This window comes from Pseudophryne corroboree, chromosome 5 (assembly GCF_028390025.1).
Source record: "Pseudophryne corroboree isolate aPseCor3 chromosome 5, aPseCor3.hap2, whole genome shotgun sequence".
Taxonomy (NCBI): Eukaryota; Metazoa; Chordata; class Amphibia; order Anura; family Myobatrachidae; genus Pseudophryne; species Pseudophryne corroboree.
This window is the reverse complement of record NC_086448.1, coordinates 307683982-307709753: the sequence shown is the minus strand read 5'-3', so window position 1 is coordinate 307709753 and position 25772 is coordinate 307683982. Positions and strand designations below refer to the sequence as shown.

The 25772-nt window shown below is 45.6% G+C and overlaps 1 protein-coding gene across 10 annotated transcripts in view; it reads left to right on the top strand.

Moving 5' to 3' along the window:
• HECW1 (HECT, C2 and WW domain containing E3 ubiquitin protein ligase 1) overlaps positions 1-25772 on the top strand; it is a 785299-nt gene that overhangs the window by 667707 nt on the left and 91820 nt on the right. For all 10 annotated transcript variants that reach the window (XM_063922467.1, XM_063922469.1, XM_063922471.1 and 7 more), the window contains 2 exons: positions 15054-15150; positions 18767-18850. In XM_063922467.1, coding sequence (XP_063778537.1) covers positions 15054-15150; positions 18767-18850 — 181 coding nt within the window. The remainder of the gene's footprint in view (positions 1-15053; positions 15151-18766; positions 18851-25772) is intronic.

Below are 25772 nucleotides of genomic sequence, written 5' to 3'. Positions count from 1 at the left end.
TATCGAACACACGGGGTGGTATAACGAATGGATCCCAAAATCTGTATCCATTGTTCATTGGAGAGATCGCCAATATTACCTTCCCATTTAAGTTTCAAGGGGTCAAACAGATGAGAGTTAACCTGCACATTCAATGCGGCATAAATCAGAGATATGTGTCCCCTGGACCCCAACGAAAGGAGCAATTGCTTGACTGGAGACACCGATATAGTTAAGGGGGCCATACCCAGCTGCGCCTGCAGTGCATGACGCAGCTGGAGGTAGTGAAAAAAAGCAGTATTATCAACAGCATAGTCACCACGTAGCCGCTCAAATGATTTAAGAATACCATTATCATAAAGCTGAGCAAATGTTAGTGAGTAACGAATTCTCAGAATCATTAAGAAATAAAAGCATATCGTCAGCATATAGTGCGATAGTATCAACATGGCTCCCAACCTTAATGCCTACAATGTCCGGGGACATACGTATGCAACTAGCTAGCGGTTCAATGGCAAGGGCAAATAGGGCCGGAGAGAGTGGGCAGCCCTGCCTCGTACCCCTCTCCAGTGAAAAGGGTCGTGACGCATGACCATTGACTGAAACACGAGCAGCCGGGGAAGAATAGAGCAACTGGACCCACCGAACAAATTTAGGACTGAACGCAAATTTATGAAGCACTTCCCACAGGTACCCCCATTCTACCGAGTCAAAGGCCTTGGCAGCATCCAGGGACACCACCACTGCCCCCGCCTCGGACCTGTCCCTCTCTGCAGATGGCAAAAGAGTCTTCGGAGGTTCTGTACCGTAGACTTCCCCGGCATAAAACCCGTTTGGTCACAGTGGACAATAGATGTAACAACTTTATTTAAACGAACAGCTAAAATTTTAGCCAAAATGTTTACATCTGTAGATAATAGGGAGATAGGGCGATAGGAGTCCGGGGAGGTGGGGTCCTTACCCGGCTTAAGAATTACTATTATTATAGCCTCAGACATCGAGGGGGGCAAAGAACCGTAGTCAAACAAAGTGTTAAATAGTTCAACCAAATAAGGGGTATAGAATTCTTTAAAGCGTTTGTACAATTCAATGGGTATTCCGTCACACCCGGGAGCCTTATTATTGGGGAACGATGCTATAGCAGCATCTAATTCCTCAGTGGTGAATGGGGAATCCAAATATTCAACAGATTCCGGAGACAGTTGGGGCAATTGTATATGGGAGAGATAGTCTCTCAGTTGATCCATTGTATAAGACATTTTATACCCGTACAGCGAAGAGTAGTAATCAAAAAATACTTCAGTAATATCAGGGCACGAGTACTTCATAACACCCTGGGGATCACACACCTGTTGGACAGAAATACTACCCCTCTCTTCCCTAGATAGGAAGGCGAGATAACTACCTCCAATCTCCGCCTGTGAGTATAGAGAATGCTTGGAGAACAATAACCGACGCTTGGATTTATCTAAAAGAAACGTCGTCCACTCCCGTCTGGCCATCTCCCAGCTAGCATGCAAGGAGGGGGATTTGTGCAAAATCTAGTCGGCTTCTAATTGACAACAAATATTTTCAAGGCGGGATTCCTCTTCCCTACTAGACCTTTTAATAGCAGCCACCCTTTTAATAAAGGAGCCACGGATAGAGGCTTTAAATGCATCATGCTTAGCAATAGGGGTAGAGCAGGAGGCGTTAAAATCCTGGAAGTCTCGCCAGTCAGCAAGCAAATCAGCTCCATCACCCATTAAGGACAGCCAGAGTGGGTTAAGTTTCCAAAAAAGAGACCCCTTGGGGAGACAAAGGATCTAAGACCAATAAGACAGGTGAATGGTCAGAAATCACTCTGGGTAAGTATTTAATCTGAGTTACCTTAGGGGTCAAATCTGGTGATATGAGGGCCAGGTCAATATGGGAGAATGTATTAAAAGTAGCCGAATAGCAGGAGTATTGGCTCTCATGGGGAAACCGGACCCTCCAAATATCAATTAATCCCAATTCAGTAGTTAAATTAGAGAAGGGGGTAGGAGAAGGAGATGATAGATCAGTATGGGGGCTCTCTCTCCACCTATCTAAAGATAAGTCCATTACATTATTATAGTCACCAATACAGATGGTGGGAGTAGATGGTGACAATGCAACAAACGACATAGCTTGTCGCAAAACATTATTATTGTAAGGGGGGGGGGGGACATATACTGCAAGAATATGTAGAAGGGTGGAGTTAACGAAGGCTCTAAGAATAACAAAGCGACCATACTGATCCACCTGACTATGATCTAAATGAAAATTTACAGATTTTCTGATAAGTACAGACACCCCCCTGGCATTTTGTGAAAAGGTAGAATGAAACAGCCATCCCACCCACGTTTTTTTCAGGGCCATCGTCTTAATACCAACCAAATGAGTCTCCGAAAAGCAAATAATATCCGCCTTATATTTTTTAGCTTGCGACAGGACCAATGCTCTCTTTATTTTATTGTTAAGGCCCCTCACGTTCCAGCCGAGTAGGTGAAGCCCCTCAGATGCTACCAACATTGAAAGACGTTAGACTGGAAAACAGGAGAAAAGAAGGAAAAAGGTGAAATGACACAATGACAGAGAATACCTCATCAGAGCACATGTAGATCAGAGCAGCAGGCGTACAAATACACAAAAGAGAGGAAGAAAAAAAGTTTGGAGCAATCGAGAAACAAGGACGCCAGAACACATCCACCATGACTATAAAGATACATTGCAGCCTTAAATCACCAGCAGTACTTGACCATAACAAAAAATACCAATATTTAAGCAAAAAAACAATAAAACAGCAACAACCCAACCACCCCCACCCTGTACATCCATCAGGAACCTAGATATACCTATATCCCCAACCAAACTTCCCGTTACCTAAACTGAAAAAAAAAACTAAATAGTAAAGGTCGTAAAAAGGGTACAGTTAGGAGTAGACACCCCCAACTATTATATCACAGCAAGGACTCCCTGTAAAGGAGAGTGGCCCCCGGTAAAAAGACATACAAATAAACCTTCACATACAATAGTCAACCATATGAACTCTCACATAATTTAAAAAAAAGAAAAACCTGAGAGAGAGAGAAAAAACCACAGAATAAACTGGCGGTACAATAGGAGCTCCATTCAGCGAGGTGCATGGGGTCTCTGCTCCAGCCACGCCTCGGCCTCTCTCGGAGAGTTGAAGAAATGGGTAGAGCCCTCATATATCACCCGCAGTCTGGCAGGGAACAGCATTGAATACTGAATCTGCCTGTCCCTCAGCTTTCGTTTGACCTGAAGAAATTGGGACCTGGATTTCTGTACGTCCATAGCAAAGTCAGGGAAAACAGACACAGAGTGGTTATCAAACTGCAACGGACCGTGCAACCTGGCCAGGTGGAGAATGGCATCCCGATCCTTGAAGTGGAGCATGCGGCACCGGGAGGGGGGGCCTGAAAGGGTAAACGATGTGCGCGCTCCACCGCGAATTGCGCACTAAAATCATCTTTTTTAAACACACTGAGTAGCAAGTCCTCCAAGAATTTTTCTGGATGTGTACCCTCAGCTCGCTCAGGCAGCCCCACAAAGCGTACGTTATTTCTTCGTAAGCGGCCCTCCATATCCGACAACTTGGTTTTAATAGCAGCCATCTGGGATGAAAGGTCAGCGACACTATCCTTGAGTGGTGCAGTCACATCTTCAATGTCAGAGACACGTTGCTGTACACCCCCCACACGCTCACGCAGCCTTTGCATGTCATGACGAATAATTGAGATATCAGCCTGAACCTGGCAGATCTTGTCCATCACCCTCGTCTCAGACGTATTGATGGCTTGCAGAATTTGCTGTGTGGATTGCATAACATCAGTAACAGAGGTTTCCTCCGAAGCGTGCTGCGGTGAGGGAGGCGGTGTAGCCTGGGTACGCGGGGGTGTCGGCCGCGTGGATTTCTAGAAAATCTTTCCAAGCGCGCAGCAGTGGCATCAGCATTGACGGTTTTTCCCATACTACTGCAGGAGGAATAATCGCTCCAGGGAAAAAAAGAGTAAATAAGCACAAAGAGAGTGGCAAAGTCTTATATAGTGAAGCTTGGAGTACAGTAGCTGCTTCAGGGAATTAAGAAACACAAAATGCCAGTTCTGATGTGTGTGTCTCCTCAGAGAAGGGAGAAAGCAGTGACTGTAATATTGTACTGTATGTTCTGTTAGTGTAAATTTACAGATTTATTCAGACAAAAATGTATCAATTATGATTTTATTTATTGTTCAGAAAACAAACTATAGGCCCATACATACTAGGCGACTTTGCCCTCAAAATCGTTCATTTTTGCCATTTTGAACAATTTTGAGATCAAAGTCTCCCAGTGTGTATGGCCCAGCGATGAACGACTGGCGATGATGCGCGCTCCCGCATCATCGCTAGCGAGGTGGGCCTTCGGCTGGTTTTACCAGCATGTTTGCAGATGATGGTTCATTTTCCAGCCATCATCGCTCAGTGTGTACGCCGCGAGCGATGATGGCTGGAAGATTAACTATTTTCTGCCCGCCGGACCCGCCCTGCATTTGCCCCAAGTCTCACCTGCTCCGGCGCCGCAGTCCCGCCTGCTCGCTCCTGCTCAGCGTGCTTCCTCCGGCAGTGAAGTGAGTTACTGCATGAAGCTGGCCACCAATGTTTATTTCATGCTTTTTTATTTAAGCCAGTTATATATACATTGCTGACACAGGCCAGCAATGTATATATTACTGGCGCCACTGCCCACCAATGACATTTATATAAGCCAGTAATATATACATTGCTGGCACAGGCCAGCAATGAATATATTACTGGCGCCACTGTCCACCAATGACATTTATTTAAGCCAGTAATATATACTTAGCTGGCCTCTGCCAGCAATATATATATTACTGGCACCACTGCCCACCAATGACATTTATTTAAGCCAGTAATATATACATTGCTGGCACAGGCCAGCAATGTATATATTAATGGCGCCACTGCGCACCAATGTAGTTTAATTAAGCCAGTAATATATACATTGCTGGCACAGGCCAGCAATATATATATTACTGGCGCCACTGCCCACCAATGATTATTTATGCCAGTAATATATACATTGCTGGCAGAGGCCAGCAATGTATATGTTCTGGCACCACTGGCCACCAATGTTTATGTATAATATATACATAATATATAAATTGCAGGCAGAGTCCCCTTTATACACATTACAGCAACAGAGGGATTCCGGCCGGCGGCATTTAGTACTGATCCCCAACAGAGTCCCCTTTTTACACATTATGGCAGCAGACCCCCTTTTTACACATTACGGCAGCAGTCCCCCCTTTTTACATATTACGGCAGCAGAATCCCCTTTTTACACATTATGGCAGCAGTCGCCCTTTTTACACATTACGGCAGCAGTCCCCCCTTGTTACACATTACGGCAGCAGTCACCCCTTGTTACACATTACGGCAGCAGAATCCCCTTTTTACACATTATGGCAGCAGTCCCCCTTTTTACACATTACGGCAGCAGTCCCCCCTTGTTACACATTACGGCAGCAGTCACCCCTTGTTACACATTATGGCAGCAGAACCCCCTTTTTACACATTATGGCAGCAGTCCCCCTTTTTACACATTATGGCACAGTGTCCCCTTTCTACACATTACAGCAGCCAGCCCCCCTTTTTTACACATTATGGCAGCAGTCCCCCTTTTTACACATTACGGCACACAGTGTCCCCTTTCTACACATTACAGCAGCCAGGCTCCCTTTTTTACACATTATGGCAGCAGTCCCCCTTTTTACACATTACGGCAGCAGAATCCCCTTTTTACACATTACGGCAGCAGAATCCACTTTTTACAATGGCCCATGCTCCCACCCTTGGAATTCAAACCCAGCCCATTATGAATAGCCCCTCTAATGAAAGAAATTATGAAAGTCCTTCGCCCCCTGAAAATCTCTTGCTCTTTGGGAAATTAGCTCAGTGTGTATGCACTACTTTGGGTGAAAGATATAACTTTCATAGATGTTGTCAAAGTCTTTTGAAATGAAAATCTCCTAGTGTGTATGGACCTTATGTTTGAAGCTGGATCTTTGAGATAGATTTTATATATATATATATATATATATATATACACACTCACTTTTCCCATAGCTGAAAAAAGAATTAGACCAGCACTCACGTTTTAGTTGAAGAAAAAAAGGGGTTTTTTAATCCTGAAAAGACATCAAGGATACATCAAGGATACACCCCACTGTTTACAGTACGCCCAACAGCCGTTTCAACACATGGTGGTCTTCATGTGTTGAAACGGCTGTTGGGCGTACTGTAAACAGTGGGGTGTATCCTTGATGTATCCTTGATGTCTTTTCAGGATTAAAAAACCCCTTTTTTTCTTCAACTAAAACGTGAGTGCTGGTCTAATTCTTTTTTCAGCTATGGGAAAAGTGAGTGTGTATATTGATTATTAGGACCTTGCACCAACTATCTTTTGACTTTAGACATAGAGTGCTGTCACCTTGCTATATATATATATATATATATATATATATATATATATATATATATATAAAATCTTAAAACAAAGAAAAATAAAAGGAACAAGCTTTACCGCTATATACTTTAGTTAGATTGGGTCCTCTGCTTCAAATAAGGTTGAAAAAATGGTCAGGTCATAGCACGTTGTGCAGCACACAGGACAAATGCTGTTCATCTCTGGCAGGATGATACAGCCATTTCCATTCCAACTTCAATGTCAGACATGCAGATAGTGCAGTACTCCATGTCCTCTCCTTCTGTAACAGTGTGTCTGCTGTAGGTGGGGATACTGGGCAGCAGGGCTTAAAGTGGTCCTGGTGAGGTGGTGGAACTCATGGAGGAGGACCATGGAGGCACCAGGACCTGAGGAAGGAGTAGGTGGCTGCAGCTCATCAGCAACACTAGTGCCGCCTGTATCATCGATTGACGCAGATGATGGGGTGGGTTTTTCTGTTGGAATTACTGTGCAGGGTAATGGAGGAGGTAGAACTAGTTCTCCCTACCATTACAGGTGGTGGAACTCAGTTCCACCTCGTTCCCCCTCACTTTAACCACTGCTGGGCAGAATGGGCCTCAGGATGTTCTCCAGCCTCTGGAGTTCTGCCATCAGTGCAGTTGCCTGATTTTCACTGGCACTGGGCTCATTTCTTCCTCTTTTTGATGATGGTTCAGCTCTTTCTCCTCCAGATGATGGTCCATTACTTTCTCTTCCCAATGATGGTGTCATTTTCCTGATTCTTGGCCATCTCTTCCTCTTCCAGATGATGGTCCAGCTGTTCCTCTTCCTGATGACTGTCTACCATTAGATGGTCTGCGGTGTCCTGACCTCAGCCATGTCTTACTGATGTTATGGTTTGTTCCTCTATTTCCAAGCAGCTGGGCTAACTCCCTTCGGCTCATGGTAGCTGGTGACAGTACCTGCGCAAATTAGAAAAAAAAAAAGAAAAAGGGGAAAAAAACACAGATGTGCTTGTGCGTCGAGATCCGGTCACTGGTGAATCGCTGGCAGCAAATACTAGTGGGCAAACATGATCTCTCTTGGGAGGCTCTTTCACATGCATCAGCAGCAGCTTCAGCTCAAAAAATGCCAGTGATATTGCTGTGCACTGGGGATTTATACCATGGAGAATTCAAATGTGGCATGCGGGCGGCAGTTGGTGGTGGCAGTGCTTCACATCAGCAGCATCTTCCCACTGATATTACATATTGATACATGTAGGAAATGAGTGGGAAATTACATGTTAGTGCTGAGGAGTCATTACATGCTTCTGGACCCAGTGATACATGTTAGTGCTGAGGAGTCATTGCATGTTGCTGGACCAGTGATATCAACTGTCATTGCTGCTGCCATCCCTGCTCTCTCTGTGGCCTCTTGTCGTGACAGCTGCCAACATTATAACATTTATGGGATGTGTGTGTATTCCCCATATTATATAAAAGCACAGAAAAGTTAAATTTCCATGTGCAGATGTGCTTACATTTCCATGTGCAGAGTTAATCCAATATGCATGTTAGTAGAATAATCTATCACGCAGCATCCCTCCATTCTCCCATTCTCCATTCCTCAATGTAACAACGGTATCTGCATATTCTTCTTTCTCTGACGTCCTAGTGGATGCTGGGAACTCCGTAAGGACCATGGGGAATAGCGGCTCCGCAGGAGACTGGGCACAAAAAGAAAGCTTTAGGACTACCTGGTGTTCACTGGCTCCTCCCCCTATGACCCTCCTCCAAGCCTCAGTTAGATTTTTGTGCCCGACCGAGCAGGGTGCAATCTAGGGGGCTCTCCTGAGCTTCTTAGATAAAAGTTAGTTTTAGGTTTTTTATTTTCAGTGAGACCTGCTGGCAACAGGCTCACTGCATCGAGGGACTAAGGGGAGAAGAAGCGAACCTGCCTGCTTGCAGCCAGCTTGGGCTTCTTAGGCTACTGGACACCATTAGCTCCAGAGGGATCGAACACAGGCCCAGCCTCGGAGTCCGGTCCCAGAGCCGCGCCGCCGGCCCCCTTACAGAGCCAGAAGCAAGAAGAGGTCCGGAAAATCGGCGGCAGAAGACATCAGTCTTCATCAAGGTAGCGCACAGCACTGCAGCTGTGCGCCATTGCTCCTCATGCACACCTCACACTGCGGTCACTGATGGGTGCAGGGCGCTGGGGGGGGCGCCCTGAGCAGCAATATTAACACCTTGGCTGGCAAAAATACATCACATATAACCCCCAGGGCTATATGGATGTACATTAACCCCTGCCAGAATCCATAAAAATGCGGGAGAAAAGTCCGCGAAAAAGGGGCGGAGCTATCTCCTTCAGCACACTGGCGCCATTTTTCCCTCACAGCTCCGTTGGAGGGAAGCTCCCTGGCTCTCCCCTGCAGTTAATACACTACAGAAAGGGTTAAAAAGAGAGGGGGGGCACAATTTAGGCGCAGTATACAATATATATGCAGCTATAAGGGAAAACACTTTTTTATAGGTGCTATCCCTGTGATATATAGCGCCCTGGTGTGTGCTGGCATACTCTCCCTCTGTCTCCCCAAAGGGCTTTGTGGGTTCCTGTCCTCTATCAGAGCATTCCCTGTGTGTGTGCTGTGTGTCGGTACGGCTGTGTCGACAGGTATGTGGAGGATAATGAGGTGGAGGCGGAGCGAATGCCTGTAAATATGTTGTCACCCCCTGCGGGGTCGACACCGGTGTGGTTGAACTTATGGAAGGATTACGTGAAAGTGTCAACTCCTTACATAAAAGGTCGACGACACGGAACAGCCGGCTACTCAGCTTGTGCCTGTTCCAGCGTCTCAAATGTCATGGGGGGCTCTAAAATCGCCCGCTACCTCAGATAACAGACACAGATGTCGACACGGATACTGACTCCAGTGTCGACATCGATGAGACTGGTGTACCCTCCAAATAGGTCCACCCGTTACAGGATTGAGGCAATGAAAAATGTATTACACATTTATGATTATACCCCAGGTACCACATAAAAGGGTATTGTGTTTGGTGAGAGAAAACTATTAGTAGTTTGTCCTGCATCTGAGTAATTAAATGAGGTGTGTGAGGAAGAGTGGTCTTCCCCCGGTAAGAAATTGATAATTTCTACAACGGTTATTGGCAGCGTACCCTTTCCCGCCAGAGGATAGGTCACACTGGGATACACCCCATAGGGTAGATACAGCGCTTACACGCTTATCAGAAAAGGTGGCACTACCGTCTCCGGATACGGTTGCCCTGAAGGAACCTGCTGATAGAAAGCAGGAGGTTACCCTATAAGATATGGTCACACACTAGGGCATTATATTGCGACCAGCCGTTGCTTCGGCATGGATGTGCAGTGCTCCCGCTGCGTGGTCAGATTCCCTGTCGGAAAATAACTATGGATAGGGACAATATTTTGCTGAAAATAGAGCATATAAAAGACGTGGTCTTATACATGCGTGATGCACAGAGGGATATTTGCCGGCTGGCATAAAAAAATAAGCGCTAGGTCCATTGCCGCCAGACGGGGGTTATGGACCTGGCAATGGTCAGGCGATGCCGACTCGAATCGGCACATAGAAGTTGCCCTATAAGGGGGTAAAACTGTTTGGGGATAGTTTTTCAGACCTCGTTTCCACAGCTACTGCTGGGAAATCGATTTTTTTGCCACAGGCTACCCCACAACAAAAGAAAGCACCGTATCATCAAGTACAGTCCTTTCGGCCCCAGAAAAGCAAGAGGGCTAGAGGCTCATCCTTTCTGCTGAGAGGCAAAGGTAGAGGAAAAAGCTGCAACACACAGCTAGTTCCCAAGAGCAGTAGTCCTCCCTGCGTCCGGTAGGTCCACAGCATGGTGCTGGGGCTGCTCAGGCGGACCCGGGTACGGTGGGGGCCCGTCTCAGATATTTCAGCGGACAGTGGGCTCTCTCACATGGATCCCTGGGTCCTTCAAGTAGTATCTCAGGGGTACAGGCTGGAGTTCGAGACGTTCTTCCCCCCGCCGTTTCCTAAAATCTGCCTTACCGGCACCTCCCTCTGCCAGGGAGACGGTGTTGGTGGATATTCAACACTATAATCACAACAAGTGATTGTCAAGGTGCCCCTCCTTCAGCAAGGAAGGGGTTACTATTCCACAGTGGTTGTGGTACCGAAACGGTTCGGTGAGACCCATCTTGAAATTAAAATACTTGAACTTTTATATCAGAAGATTCAAGTTCAAGATGGAATCGCTCAGGGCGGTTATTACGAGCCTGGACGAGGGGGATTACAGGGTCTCCCTGGACATCAAGGATGCGTACCTGCATGTCCCCATTTACCCCCCTCACCAGGAGTACCTCAGATATGTGGTACAGGACTGTCACTATCAGTTCCAGACGCGGCCGTTGGAGTTGTCCACGGCACCGAAGGTCTTTACCTAGGTAATGGCCGAAGTGACGATACTCCTTCGCAAGAAGGAAGTTTTTATTATCCCGTACTTGGACGATCTCCTGATAAAGGCGAGGTCCAAAGAACAGTTGGTAGTGGGGGTAGCACTCTCTCGGGAAGTGCTACAACAGCACGACTGGATTCTCAATATTCCAAAGTCACAGCTGGTCCCGACGACACGTCTTCTGTTCCTGGGAATGTTTCTGAACGCAGACCAGAAAAGAGTGTTTCTTCCTGTGGAAAAAGCCGAGGAGTTGTCATCTCTAGTCAGAGACATCCTAAAACCAGGACAGGTGTCGGTACATCAATGCACACGAGTCCTGGGAAAAATGGTAGCTTCGTACGAAGCATAATTCCATTCGGAAGACTCCACGCAAGGACGTTCCAGTGGGACCTGTGGGACTAATGGTCCGGGTCCCATCTACAGATACAACAGCGGATAACCCTGTCAGCAAGAAACAGGGTGTCGCTGCTGTGGTGGCTGCAGAGGGCTCATCTACTAGAGGGCCGCAGATTCGGAATACAGGACTGGGTCCTGGTGACCACGGATGCCAGCCTTCGGGGCTGGGGTGCAGTCACACAGGGAAGAAATTTCCAAGGAGATTTCGCTTCACATAAATATTCTGCAGCTAAGGGCCATTTACAATGCCCTAAGCCAAGCAAGGCCCCTGCTTCGGAACCAGCCGGTACTGATCCAATCAGACGACATCACGGCGGTCGCCCATGTAAACAGACAGGGCGGCACAAGAAGCAGGATGGCGATGGCAGAAGCCACAAGGATTCTCAGATGGGCGACCTACACCCAGGAGAATGGGGACTTCATCCAGAAGTTTTCCAAATGCGGGTAAACCGTTGGGAATGACCACGGGTGGACATGATGGCGTCCCGCCTCAACAAGAAGTTGAAAAGATATTGCGCCAGGTCAAGGGACCCTCAGGCGATCGCTGGGGACGCTCTAGTGACTCCGTGGGTGTACCAGTCGGTTTATGTGTCTCCTCCTCTACCTCTCATACCCAAGGTACTGAGAATAATAAGAAGGCGAGGAGTGAAAACCATACTCGGGGTTCCGGATTGGCCATGAAGAGCTTGGTACCCGGAACTTCAAGAGATGCTGGCAGAGGACCCTTGGCCTCTGCCGCTCAGACAAGACCTGCTGCAGCAGGGACCCTGTCTGTTCCAAGACTTACCGCGGCTGCGTTTGACGGCATGGCGGTAGAACACCGGATCCTAAAGGAAAAGGGTATTCCGAAGGAAGTCATCCCTACCCTGATCATAGCCAGGAAGGATGTCACCGCAAGACATTATCGCCGCGTTTGGCGAAAATTTGTTGCTTGGTGGGAGGCCATGAAGGCCCCGACGGAGGAATTTCAACTATGTCGATTCCTGCACTTCCTGCAAGCAGGGGGTGACGTTTGGGCCTCAAATTGGGGTCCATCAAGGTCCAGATTTCGGCTCTGTCGATTTTCTTCCAGAAAGAACTGGCTTCACTGCCTGAAGTTCAGACTTTGGTTAAAGGAGTACTACATATTCAGCCTCCTTTTGTGCCTCCTGTTACACTTTTTGGATCTCAACGTGGTGTTGGATATCCTAAAGTCGCATGGGTTGAGCCACTTAAAACCATGGAGCTAAAGTATCTCGCGTGGAAAGTGGTCATGCTGTTGGCCTTGGCCTTGGCCAGGCGTGTGTCAGAATTGGCTGCTTTGTCATGTAAAAGGCCTTATCTGATTTTCTATATGGATAGGGCAGAGTTGAGGACTCGTCCTCAGTTTCTCCCGAAGGTGGTCTCAGGGTTTCACTTGAACCAACCTATTGTGGTGCCTGCGGCTACTGGGAACTTGGAGGATTCCAAGTTGCTGGACGTAGTCAGGGCCCTGAAAATTTTATTTTTCCAGGATGGCTGGAGTCAGGAAAACTGACTCGCTGTTTATCCTGATGGCACCCAACAAGCTGGGTGCTCCTGCTTCTAAGCAGTCTATTGCGCGCTGGATTTGTAGCACTATTCAGCTGGCGCATTCTGCTGTAGGATTACCGCAGCCTAAATCAATAAAAGCCCATTCCACAAGGACGGTGGGCTCATCTTGGGCGGCTGCCCGAGGGGTCTCGGCTTTACAACTTTGCCGAGCAGCTACTTGGTCAGGGGCAAACACGTTTGCAAAATTCTATGAATTTGATACCCTGGCTGAGGAGGACCTGGAGTTCTCTCATTTGGTGCTGCAGAGTCATCCGCACTCTCCCGCCCGTTTGGGAGCTTTGGTATAATCCCCATGGTCCTTACGGAGTTCCCAGCATCCACTAGGACGTCAGAGAAAATAAGAATTTACTTACCGATAATTCTATTTCTCGTAGTCCGTAGTGGATGCTGGGCGCCCATCCCAAGTGCGGATTGTCTGCAATACTTGTACATAGTTATTGTTAACTAATCGGGTTCTTGGTGTGAGCCATCTATTCAGAGGCTCCTCTGTTATCATGCTGTTAACTGGGTTTCATATCACAAGTTGTACGGTGTGATTGGTGTGGCTGGTATGAGTCTTACCCGGGATTCAAAATCCTTCCTTATTGTGTACGCTCGTCCGGGCACAGTATCCTAACTGAGGCTTGGAGGAGGGTCATAGGGGGAGGAGCCAGTGCACACCAGGTAGTCCTAAAGCTTTCTTTTTGTGCCCAGTCTCCTGCGGAGCCGCTATTCCCCATGGTCCTTACGGAGTTCCCAGCATCCACTACGGACTACGAGAAATAGAATTATCGGTAAGTAAATTCTTATTTTTACCATTCTTTAGTCGAATGACTTGTGTGCTTTGGGTCATTGTATTCCTGCATGACCCACGTTCTCGTGAGATGCAGCACATGGACAGATGTCCTGACATTTTCCTTTAGAATATTCTGGTATAATTCAGAATTCATTGTCCCATCAATGATAGCAATTCATCCTGGTCCAGATGTAGCAAAACTGGTCCAAACTATGGTACCACCACCACTGTGTTTCACAGAAGGGATTTATGCTAGAATGCAGTGTTCTTCTTTCTCCAAACACCGCTAGGTAGCTGCAGCACCCGGCAACTACTCACATAGGTAGCTGGGCAATGCTGCAGCTTTCATTCCCGTTGTACGCTTCGCTCCTACCGGCTTCCCCTTCTGTGTCTGCTGCATCTGAAGAGCTGCTGTGTTTAGGCAGGAGGAGGCTGGTGGAAGCTGCTGCTCCAGAGCAACATAAGTATAACCTTGCACACACACCCACCCACCCACACTGACCCCCCACCACCACCACCACCACCACCATCACCACCACCAGTGTATTGTGTAACAGGGGCTCTGCCTTGAGAAGTGTGTAAAAGGAGGCTCTGCTTGTACTAATGTGTAAATGTCTAAAAGGGAGATCTGCCTGGCGTAATGTGTAAAAGGGGGGCTTTGCCTGGAATAATGTGTAAAAGGGGACTCTACCTGGAGTATTGTGTAAATGGGGGCTCTGCCTCTCGTAATGTGTAAAAGGGGCTCATGTATGTGCCACTACTGTGTAGCGTAAATTGAATAATGAAGACTAATGTGCGGCGTAATGTGAAAAGGTATTATTTTGTGACACGCCCCTTCCCAATGAAGCCATGCCCATGGCACCAAAATATCTAGTTACAGCTCTGCATAGAAATTAGGTGTTGTGGTTAATCTCCTTAAGTTAGTCGCAAGCAGCAATCTTTTTGGCTACTTACCTGTCTCTTATAATTTGCTCTGGAAATGGATGTCCCCTTTTCAGCACTATTTAGTACTTTAACACAGCACAAGGTTCACAAATGTCATTCACATGCAGGAGAACAGCGACATTACTGCTACTGTAAGCATTGGTATGTGAGGCAGATAAAGGAAAAGTGTGATTGGTTGTATGGACGTCACACCAATACATCACATTCTCTTTTCAGGTCTGAATGGGTAAAAAAGGAAAAAAAAAACTTAGAAGCTATTATTTTCATGACCGCATTTTCTAACATATAGTATAGTAACAAAGGGATGCAGTTTATATCTCGGCGTTCAGGAGACTGATGGGACTCGCTGCCGGGATTATAGTAGCCATCATCCAGTCTGCCGGGATATCATATGTATTCCGTAACAAATGTACATGTATTCATTGTAAAGCAAGCCATTTTTATCTTTCAGCTTATAATGACAAGATTGTTGCATTCTTGCGACAGCCAAACATTTTTGAGATGCTCCAAGAACGCCAGCCAAGCTTAGCAAGAAATCATGCACTCAGGTATTTGTCTTTTTGAATAATACATAACTTTGACAGCGTACATGTTATTCTATTACTGTACCAACCACTCTTATTATAGGCTTGCTAGCTCCTTCACCTGTTCTCCAAGTCTACATTTGTTTATTTTAAAGGGTTTCTCACTCCTTTATTCATTCACATTACAAACCCATCTACCTGTATGCAACTCCATAATTATACTTGATTATACTTGATTTTGTAAATTGACTTACTGGAGGTGTAAGTGCTGAGTGGTAGTGCATAGCTTTAATGTACGGCTCACGGTATCATAATGAGAGATAACCATCACAGACCTCCCCAATATGACCCCTTCAGCCAGCTATAACATTCTCTCTTCCTGGACCTCCCACTTACTATATGATTGCAGTCACCTGGACTGGTTAATTGATGAGAAGGGCATTTCAATACATGTGACTGCTGGGGCTGGCTCTACCATTAGGCAGCTTTAGGCGGCTGCTGAAGGGCGCCGGCTCCTGGATGGCGCCACTGAATTCATATAGCAAAAAACTGAAGGATGTCTCTGTACGCGGCCTCCTCCTTTTACAGTGCGCTGGCTGCTGCTGTGGGTCTTATCAGGTGCAGCCGCTGCTATCAGGCTGTGCCACATAGTGCCTCAGCGCTTCCTCTGTGATGACACGTATGACATCAAGTCATGTGAAGGCACATAGGAGGTGGCTGTAACAATGGCTCCTGAGGGGCGCCCTCACATATCCCTGATGCATCTCCTCCAGGCCCCTGGATCCCGGATCTCCAGCAGCAAGCAGCACATAACTACATGTCTGCACTCGCAGTGTCGCTGTAATGCTGCTAAGAGGAATCATGCCAATTACCAGGGAAAACAAGCAGCTTTTAGGTACTTTAAGTAACCCGTTGGGGTTTCTGGCGGACCACAAACAGTACAGACCTTAAAGCCTGATGGGTGGTTTGCACTTGTAAACAGCATTATACAGAAATCATGGGAACTGGGGTACAATACAGTACATATGGAGATGGGGGTGGTCAGTAATGACCTTACAAATGGGGGGATGGATCACAATAAGGAGCATACAAATATATGTATGTGTTTACTGTATATATGTATGTATACACATTCAATGAATGTATACACATTCAATTAAATATCCCCACCAGACCCCATATGCAGATGCAGACCCTATCCCACCTAATGGCCACCTATATCTCCCTTCCAAGAAGTGGTGGGGATGGCAGGTTAGGGGGCGATAGGCTGAAGCTTTGCCTAGGGTGCAGACAGACCTTGCACCAACCCTGCTGACTGGAAATAAAAGGAAGGGTTCAATTAGCCGTCATGCACTTAACACAAGATTTTGTGTTAAGTGTCCAGAGCAATGAGTTAACGCAGCTCGCGGTAAGGGCAGAAAGCACTACTTACCGTGGAGGTCTGTTCACACCTCTGAAGGGTGCAAGCTGAAATGCGTAGTAAATGCTTTCTGCAGTCTGCAATTAAATAGTCCTGGGCACTTAACCAAGGAGCTGCAAGCGGTACTAACTACAGGCAATTGAATCTGTCTGTAAGTGGGGGCTCCAAGAGCAGAAAATTATCTACTTTGTGGAAAGGGCCATTTTGGATAGTGTGACATAAGGATGTACAAATATGCATCTCCCTAAGCCTCCCCTGTGTCTTCTTCTACACTGTAATTTGCTAAATGTTATAGTACATTATATAAAGTTAAGTATAACACACCAAAGAATCCCCAGATAATTAGTAAATTCAACCACCAATACAATCAAATTCAACCAGTGAGTACCAGAGAGGAAAAATAACAATAATATTTTCCAATGTACTAGACCTCTATACATACTTACCTATATCCATTACCAGACTCATCACAGTGTACCCCCACAGTATATAAGCCATGCCTGCTTCCCTCACTGGTAGGGGAAAACAGCTGAACAGGTAGTATAATAATAATCATGGATACTATAGCTTTCTAAATTAACTTCTGAAGCTTAAAGTTAGACTTCTGCCTAAAATGACATACTGCAAAATGGGAAACGCTGGGGTTTGGTGCAGTCCGTTTTTCCATGGTTACAGATTATCACTAAAGAACGTCAGTTAGATACATTGGAGCTTTCAGTGAGGTTGGCACTAATTTATCAGAAAGGATGTTTCATCTATTTATTTATTTTCCAGAATTCAATTTTGTTAACCTTGTAAATATGGGTAAAACCTTTTCTCCAAAGTGGATGAATGGCCTGACATTCCCCAAAAATGTGACATAGACTGCCTTCACGTTCACAGTTACGCCAACAGAATTCCTAGGAGTGAGTTATAGCCTATAGAGTAACCGAATATGAATTTTGGTATAGTTAAGGCATTTGGACATATTATAGGAAGTTAGATAGAAAATGAGTATTGTTGCAGTGAGATGTTTACATGAAGGTCCAATTCCCAATGGAGTTGAATATGAGATTTAGCCGTTTGTGGCGGGGGTTGCAAGAGCTGATGCCAAAAGTATATTGCACCTCTGGTCATATCTCTTGTGAGCCTATTTAAGCAAGAAAGAAGAAGGGAGTCACAGAGAATATTAATGGTGCCGCTTTCCAAAGATATTTAGTAAGTAGATAACCGAAATTGCTCTTGAAGCTGCATAAGAGTCAGGGTAAAGTTAATTAGACAGGGTGTGGATACATTGGGCAAGCCAAGTAGAAAGATGAATATCGGTGATGACTTTGGCCATGGCTATAAGGGAAAAGTTTTGGGTTGGCAACGTACTGCCTGCACAGAGGTCTGGGCTAGTGTCCCAGACACACAGAGGGTCTGAGACAGCTGTTGGTTTTCTTTTAAGGATTGGTCTTGGCTGTTTTGGAGTCCATAGTAAGTCATTTTATGGGTATTCAGGAGAGACTAGGTGTTCCCAGGGTTTTGAGGAAAAGGGACTAATCCCTCACTTGAATGTCCCCCTTATCTGTAGAATACAGGAATATAACAGAAACAGGTATCTTCCTGTTATAAACCAAGATAGAGAAGCATTAAGTCATTCTGGGTTTTTTGTTTTTTTTCGTCAATAGTAAACGACTGTAGACCAAGGGGCAGATGTATTAACCTGGAGACGGCATAAGGAAGTGATAAACCAGTGATAAATGCAAGGTGATAAACGCAGCAGCCACTCAGCTCCAATATGTAAATTAACAGTTATGAGCTGATTGGCTGGTGAGTTTATCACCTTGCACATATCACTGGTTTATCACTTCCTTATGCCGTCTCCAGGCTTAATACATCTGCCACCAAGTATAGAGGTTTCCTCTTCCAAATATAATAAAGCACTGCTTTGTAAGTGTTTTGCAAGTTTTTGGGGGGATCAGGTAAAGGGTGGTGCAGCAGATGTAAATCAACTTTGGAAGCAATGTCATTTTGTAAGCGGCTGAAAGGCACAACCAGGAGATCTTGTGGCTGGTTCTTACCTTTGTCAAAGTGATAACTCGAGGGATCAGTGGGGTAATGTTCACAGAATTGTTTCATCTATTTTGGATCGCTGACCTGTTGCAAACAAATTATATGTTTCCTGTACATACTTTTTAACTATGTTCACCATTTTACAGATCACTTACAGTAAAATTTTATCCAATCATGTTCCAGGGAGAAGATCCATTATATTAGAACAGAGGGCACTCATGGACTTGAGAAATTGTCTTGTGATGCTGATTTAGTTATTCTTCTAAGGTACGGTAAAATACTAATAATGGATATCAAACCCGCATGCCACATTTTGCTTGTTTTGTGACTGTTGAGAGAGGTACAAAATAGGAGAACATTCAGTGCCGCAGGGGTTGGTATTTTGTGATTGTGAGTCATTAACAAATAATAATTGATTGTTATTTTTAGCCTTAGTTTCTAAAGCACCAACATATTATACAGCTCTGTACATTGGGGGTCATTCCGAGTTGTTTGCGCGCTAGCTACTTTTAGCAGCCGTGCAAAACACATAGTCGCCGCCCATGGGGAGTGTATTTTCGGTTTGCAAGTGTGCGAACGCCTTTGCAGCCGAGCGCAGCAAAAACATTTTATGCAGTTTCAGAGTAGCTCTGGACTTACTCAGCCCTTTGCGATCACTTCAGTCTTTTTGGTGCCGGAATTGACGTCAGACACCCGACTGGCAAACGCCTGGAAACGCCTGCGTTTTTCCAAACACTCCCAGAAAACGGTCAGTTGCCACCCATAAACGCTCACTTTCTGTCAATCACTTTGCGTTCGGCTGTGCGAATGGAATCTTCGCTAAATCCATCGCCCAGCACCGATCCTCTTTGTACCCATACGACGCGCCTGCGCATTGCGGTACATACGCATGCGCAGTTTTGCCGTTTTTTACCTGATCGCTGCGCTGCAAAAATTGGCAGCGAGCGATCAACTCGGAATGACCCCCATTAATGGGATCATGATACAAATGAATAACTACATAGACGTAAAAGAAGATAAAGATAGCACTATATAAAATCTAAGAATTATGTGAGGCAGTGCATACATAAGGTAGCAGAATATCAATTGTAGTTGGTGGGAAAAGTCTGTGTACCTACAATGAGGCAGAGACAGTATCAGCCACCAATAGTAAAGGGGCCATTAGTGAAATACATGTTGTTGCTTAGTGGTGCTTTGGATTGAGACATGATAGTAGAAGGGGAAGATATGGACGATGTCCTAGTCTTTGCAAGATCTTAAAACTGTTATCTGGCAACCATGATTACCCTGCCTTCACCACGGAACATGCTTCTTCTTTCGAGAAAAGGCTGCAATGGCACACTTATGGTTAATGGTTTGTGGCCAGTAAATTATTTTGGTATTATTGTCACTGTTGGACACAGAGCCAGGACATTTCTTTCCCATGTTCACATAAGTTGTGTCAGCAGTCTCTGCTACCAATGAGGCTTCGGAGTTCAACAAAGGAGGAACAGAGATGGCTTTATCAACGACTGTTAGCTAACTTTATCCACAAGCTGACCTAAGATGTACTATTATTATTAACTTTTATTTATAAAGTGCCACAAATAGTACGCAAAACTGTACATGGTAAACATAGAAGAGCATAACTACAATATACGACAGCAGACCATAGCATAAGTACATAGCAAAGGTAGCAAACATTAATGTCACACCACTGACTGGTTTGTCCTACCAGTAATGTTTGGTATCTTTGCATGGGTAGGGCAACCCAATGAAGCTAGCAGGAGCATGTTTTGTGCAGGGTAAGGCTACCTGCTTTTGCATGTAGCAACCCAATAATATACATCTTTATTTTATGTCTGCGAGTTGAGGTGGTGATGAGTTGCATTTTTTCATACGGGGGGAGGGAGTGGATACTATTCTGAGCTTTGCCTAGGGCAGCAAACGACCATGTGCCAGTCCTGTTTGTGATCCTGTACCCAATGTATGGGTGAGTACATAAAATTCACTGAAGAGGAGACAAGGGAGCTGAGCACTGGTGACATGAACAGTATTATGGAGTACAGCAGGGCAGGGTTCTCTTAACCGCAGCCCCCCCCCCTCCCCCTCCGTGGCAGCGGTTGTTCTGTGGGGGGGGGTCAGCTACTGTATGTGCCTTTAGAATCCCAGGGCCCTGCCCCCAGCATCTGCCTGTGTCACTACTCCCGCACGCAGCCTCTATACCTGTGCCTCCTGTGGATCCTCTGCCGCAGCCTGGCTTCTGTCCTCTCCCCGCAGCCCAGATCTGCCCGCTCCCATCACCAGCATCACTTCTGCAGAGCTAGCACTGAGTGCTGGAACCTGAAGCCACATCTCCTCCAGCTACAGTAAAACTGATTTTTCCCAAATCACAGCCCTGCTGTAGATGTTGCCTTCTTCCTCCCGACATCCTGTCTCTCCCTCCCGGCATTCTGTCCCTGGTGTCCTCTCTCCCTCCCTGCATCTACTGATCTGTAGTTTGCTATCTGAGTGCCTTGCTACTGTTGCGGGCCTCTAGAATTGTGGGGCCCTTTGGCAACTGCCCTTTGAGCCCATACATAAAGACGGCACTGCAACAGGGTGGAGGACCTTGTCTGTAAGAGCTTACTTACACAGAGGATGGAGTCAACATTTGAAGGGTATATTGGGAAAGATATAATGGAGAATGATAAAGGAGAACTGTATCAAGTTATCAGGAGGGCTGGTACGCTTTATAAAAAAAGGTATGTTATGTATCTATCCCAGATCTTCCAGACAACCTAGTCTTTGGTGTAATAATACCCTTTAATATTGCTGTGTAATTTCCTATTTCTTTCTCTGATTTAAAGTGACTATAATAAAATAAGAAAATTCTGGTGTAAACATAAAGCGGCGGTTTAAGAAAAGCAAATAAGATGTTACAGATTGAGTGAAACATAATTTGGCAATTTGGTTGACACTGGTGGCCAGGAGCCCTTTTTTGTAGGACATGGGGCTTATCTGCTCCCCCTCTTCACCCTCCAGATAATTGGCCTCTCTAGCACTGTCCTTGCTTGATTCACCTCGCTAACCACTCTTTCTAGCTGTCTATCTCACCCCATTCCATCCTCACCGCCGGTGTCCCCCAGGGTTCTGTCCTTGGCCCCTTCTCTTCTCCCTGTACACCTCTTCGCTGGGTGCATTCATAAGCTCCTTCGGACTTCAATACCACCTCTATGCCGACAACACTCAACTATACCTCTCCTCTCCTGACCTCTCCCCATGTCCTGACTTGGGTATCCAGCTGCCTTTCCACTATCTCCTCCTGGATGTCTGAACACTCTCTGTAGCTCAACATGGACAAAACTGAACTCATCATCTCTCCCCCATCCAGAGTCCCCCACCCTCCCATATATCTATCACTGTTGACAAGTACATCATCATCCCTGTACCCCATCTCCGCTGTTTGGGCGTCACTCGTGACTCCTCCCTGTCCTTCGCCCCCACATCCAGTCTCTGGCTCAATCCTGTCTGTTCCAATTGCGCAACATTGCTCACGTCAGGCGATTCCTCTCCTAGAGTGCGAGCAAAGATATTATCCACTCACTGGTCATCTCACAGCTCAACTATTGCATCATTCTCCTCACTGGCCTCCCACACTCCCATCTCACTCCACTCCGATCTGTTCTCAACTTCGCAGCTAGACTTATCTTCCTTTCCCGCCACTCCACATCTGCCACTACCCTTTGACAAAAAACTCACTGGATTCCATTCACCTACAGAATCCTCTTCAAACTCCTCACCCTCACATACAAAGCCCTCTCTAACTCCACTGCTCCCTACATCTCCAACCTCATCTCCCTACATACTCCCTCCCATCGTCTCTGGTCGGCCAATGATTGTCGCCTCTCCTCTACCCTGGTCACTGCATCCCATGCACGAATCCAAGCTTTTGCTCGTGCTGCCCCCCTTCACTGGAATGAGCTCCCCAACCTCTCTCCAACCTTGCAAAGCTTCATACAGGCACTGAAAACCCACCTGTTCATCAAATTGTATCAAGGCCGCTCTCCCAATACCCTGCCTCATGCTTTGGCCATCTCTGCCTCACTTACTTCCTACCATCAGATCACCTTCCGTTTGCTTGCGCTTCATGTCACCTGTGTGTCTCCCCCCTCCCCCTAGATTGTAAGCTCCTTGGAGCTGGGCCCGCTTTCCTTCTGTTCTCATAACCTTCTCCTCTCACACTTCTATCACAGCTTACTTCTCCCCTACTCAGCAACTGTCTATACCAGCGTCTCCTCTCACTCGTTACCGTTTATCTGTTACAATGGCTACCTGCCCCTAGTAGTACGCGGATTACTCCTTTGCTTCCTTACAGCTCAGCTGTAGTGTGTACTGAGAAATGTGGTGCTAATTGTTAACTGAGCTCTGTTTTAGTTTTTCAGTAACTGTAATGTTAAGTTCTGTGATTCTGTTCTAATGTGTGCCGTATGTACGGCGCTGTGTAAAGCTGGGTACACACTGGCAGATATATCTGCAGTTCAATCGATCTGCAGATATATCTGCAGATGGTGGTTGTTCATACACACAGAAAGAGGCGCCAATTTATCTTAAAGATATATCTGCTGTTAAATCTATCTGCAGCTATATATGCAGATGGGGATTGTTCATACACACTGAAAGATGCACTAATATATCTGTGAAAGACGTCTTTCACAGACATATTGCTTGTACACACCTACAGATCAGCAAAAGATATATTGGACAACCAATTGATTGGCCAATATATCTGCCAGTGTGTACCCAGCATAACACTTGTGGTGCCTTATAAATAAAATAATACATTTTGTGAGCATTTTATAGTATTTTATAAACACTGAACTGTATATGCTGAATTTAGGACTATATACAATGGGCATTTGGTTATATCATAAGTTGGACAATTGGGTATATTATCTCCAGTATTTAATTTTTTACCATACAATGCAAAGTATTTATGTTTTTCATTTGAGTACTGCACTAAATTTTACATATGAATCAACGGAATGCATACGCGATCCTTGCGGATGGGATGCCGGCTATCGGTATGCCGACTGCGGCATCCCGTCAGCCAGAATCCCGGCAGCGAGTCCCCTCACCATATTGCTGCGCTCGCCTCGGGCATGGTGGCGAGCACATGTTATATTGCCACTCGGGTGGTGGCGTGGACCCACCACCTGAGTGGAAATACTGGGCTGCAGTTGGTATTCCAGGATTCCGGCATCAGAATCCTGAAAACCGGGATCCCGACAGACGATATATTAACTGCATTGCTTTGTGCTTGTGTTCAACCACAATGTATAATCTGGTGATGGAAATGTATGCCTTTACTCATTGGCACCCAAGTTTAGCACAACTACAGTATTTAGTATTTCTAGAAGCTAATTGGGGGTTGATGCAGTGAGAACTACAACAGTGTACACAGCAATACTTTGTGTAACATAGCTCAGCACACGCCCAGAAACCATCTGCATGCATATGTAAATCGGCATGATTCTGGTCCTTCGCTTGAGGCGGAGACCTGGACAGGAGAAGGAAGTGGCATATTTAATATAATCTAAGTATAGTAAGGGAATATTCACGCAATTGCGAACACATGCAGACCAACATATAGATGCATATACAATACACAAATATATATATACAATGATGACCAGGGTCAGACTGTCCATCTGGCACTTCTGGCAAATGCCAGAAGGGCCTATGGCCTGATGGGCCCGTCCGGCCTAAAAGCCTGGTACGCTCAGCGCACAGACAGGGGCTGGCTTAGGAGCTCCGCCTCCTGTCGCTCTGCTTGCCCGTCAGGCATTCAGAGAGATGGGGGCAGCCAAGACCTGGCCCCTGTGACTGGTGGCACACCCCCTTGTTGTACGCACATGCCTGCAGAGCTGGCACAGACTGGAATGGCAGGGCTGTTTTAGGGCACCAGTCTGTCCCTGATGATGATGACAGTCACCAGCACTAACGAGCTGTTGATCAATGGATGATTGTGCTTTCATTCTGACGTTATATGTAACTGCAATCTGAATATTTTAAAAGAGCAACCTGTTTTTTTTTTAACTGTAGTATAGGTTTTCTTGTTTATTTAATTAAATTCTTAGAAATTCAATGAAACATCATAAAATAGCCTGCATAAAATTGTAGAAGTGTTAATTGATATAACACACCATATAGATGTAACCATTGTAAAATACCTGTTGGTGCTATGGGGAAACAGAGATTAGCTATGCTCATGCCCTTTACTGACACATGCACTTCCAGTTGAAAAATACAAAGTTACTGTATGCATCGAACATTCTTACATTGCAAAAGTTGCAGGTGTGCATGATGTAATTTCTATTTAGTTTGGGAACAGAGATAAAGGGCACAGTGTTTAATATTTTCAAAATCATGTTTAATCAGGAAATGTACCATTATCAATGAATCCGTTCTGAGTTGCTCTGAAGTGTTATCTAGTTCTCACATATGCTTTGAAGTTCACAACAGTCATTTGAAATGAACAGAAGTTCAGTTGTTTAAATAGGAACCAATTCAAACACTGATACCATTATCTTCTTCATTTCCCAATTATGAGTCTGTGTTTGGGATTTATCACACTTCAATTACACCCTGTGAGTGTGTGACACATTGGTGCCGGATAAGTTGTTATATCACTTTACTGAATAAGGATAATAAGGGGTTTTCTGAAAGATATTTTAGTAGCCATATAAAATATACACAATGTGGTAGCTTCATGCCGGAATTAGACGTTTCATGAACTGGCTACCCATTACAGTATTATGCTATGACATACAGTATACCTTCCAACATGGAAGCTGAGACATTGGTAGTGGATGTTGCTTATACATATGGCTCTCGCATGCCCACTTTTCCCCAACACTTCAAAAATGCTTATTTTCTTCAAATTCTAACTCCCAGTGTTCTACATTATCATGGATTATTGAAACTAACAATGACTGTTGTACAGTTTCCGAAATTCAGATAAAAGCGAGTGGTGGTAATTATAGGCATTAGATCACACTTACCTGCACACAATGGACCAATATTCAGCATATCCTGTGTAAACATGGGCCGGCAGTTATAGACTGATGAAATTGTACATATCACCTAAAGTCCTAAACACAATGGCGGCAGCTTATGAACTCATCAGCAACTGAGGCGTGAGGTCGGATTTGAATGTTTTTCTTAATAA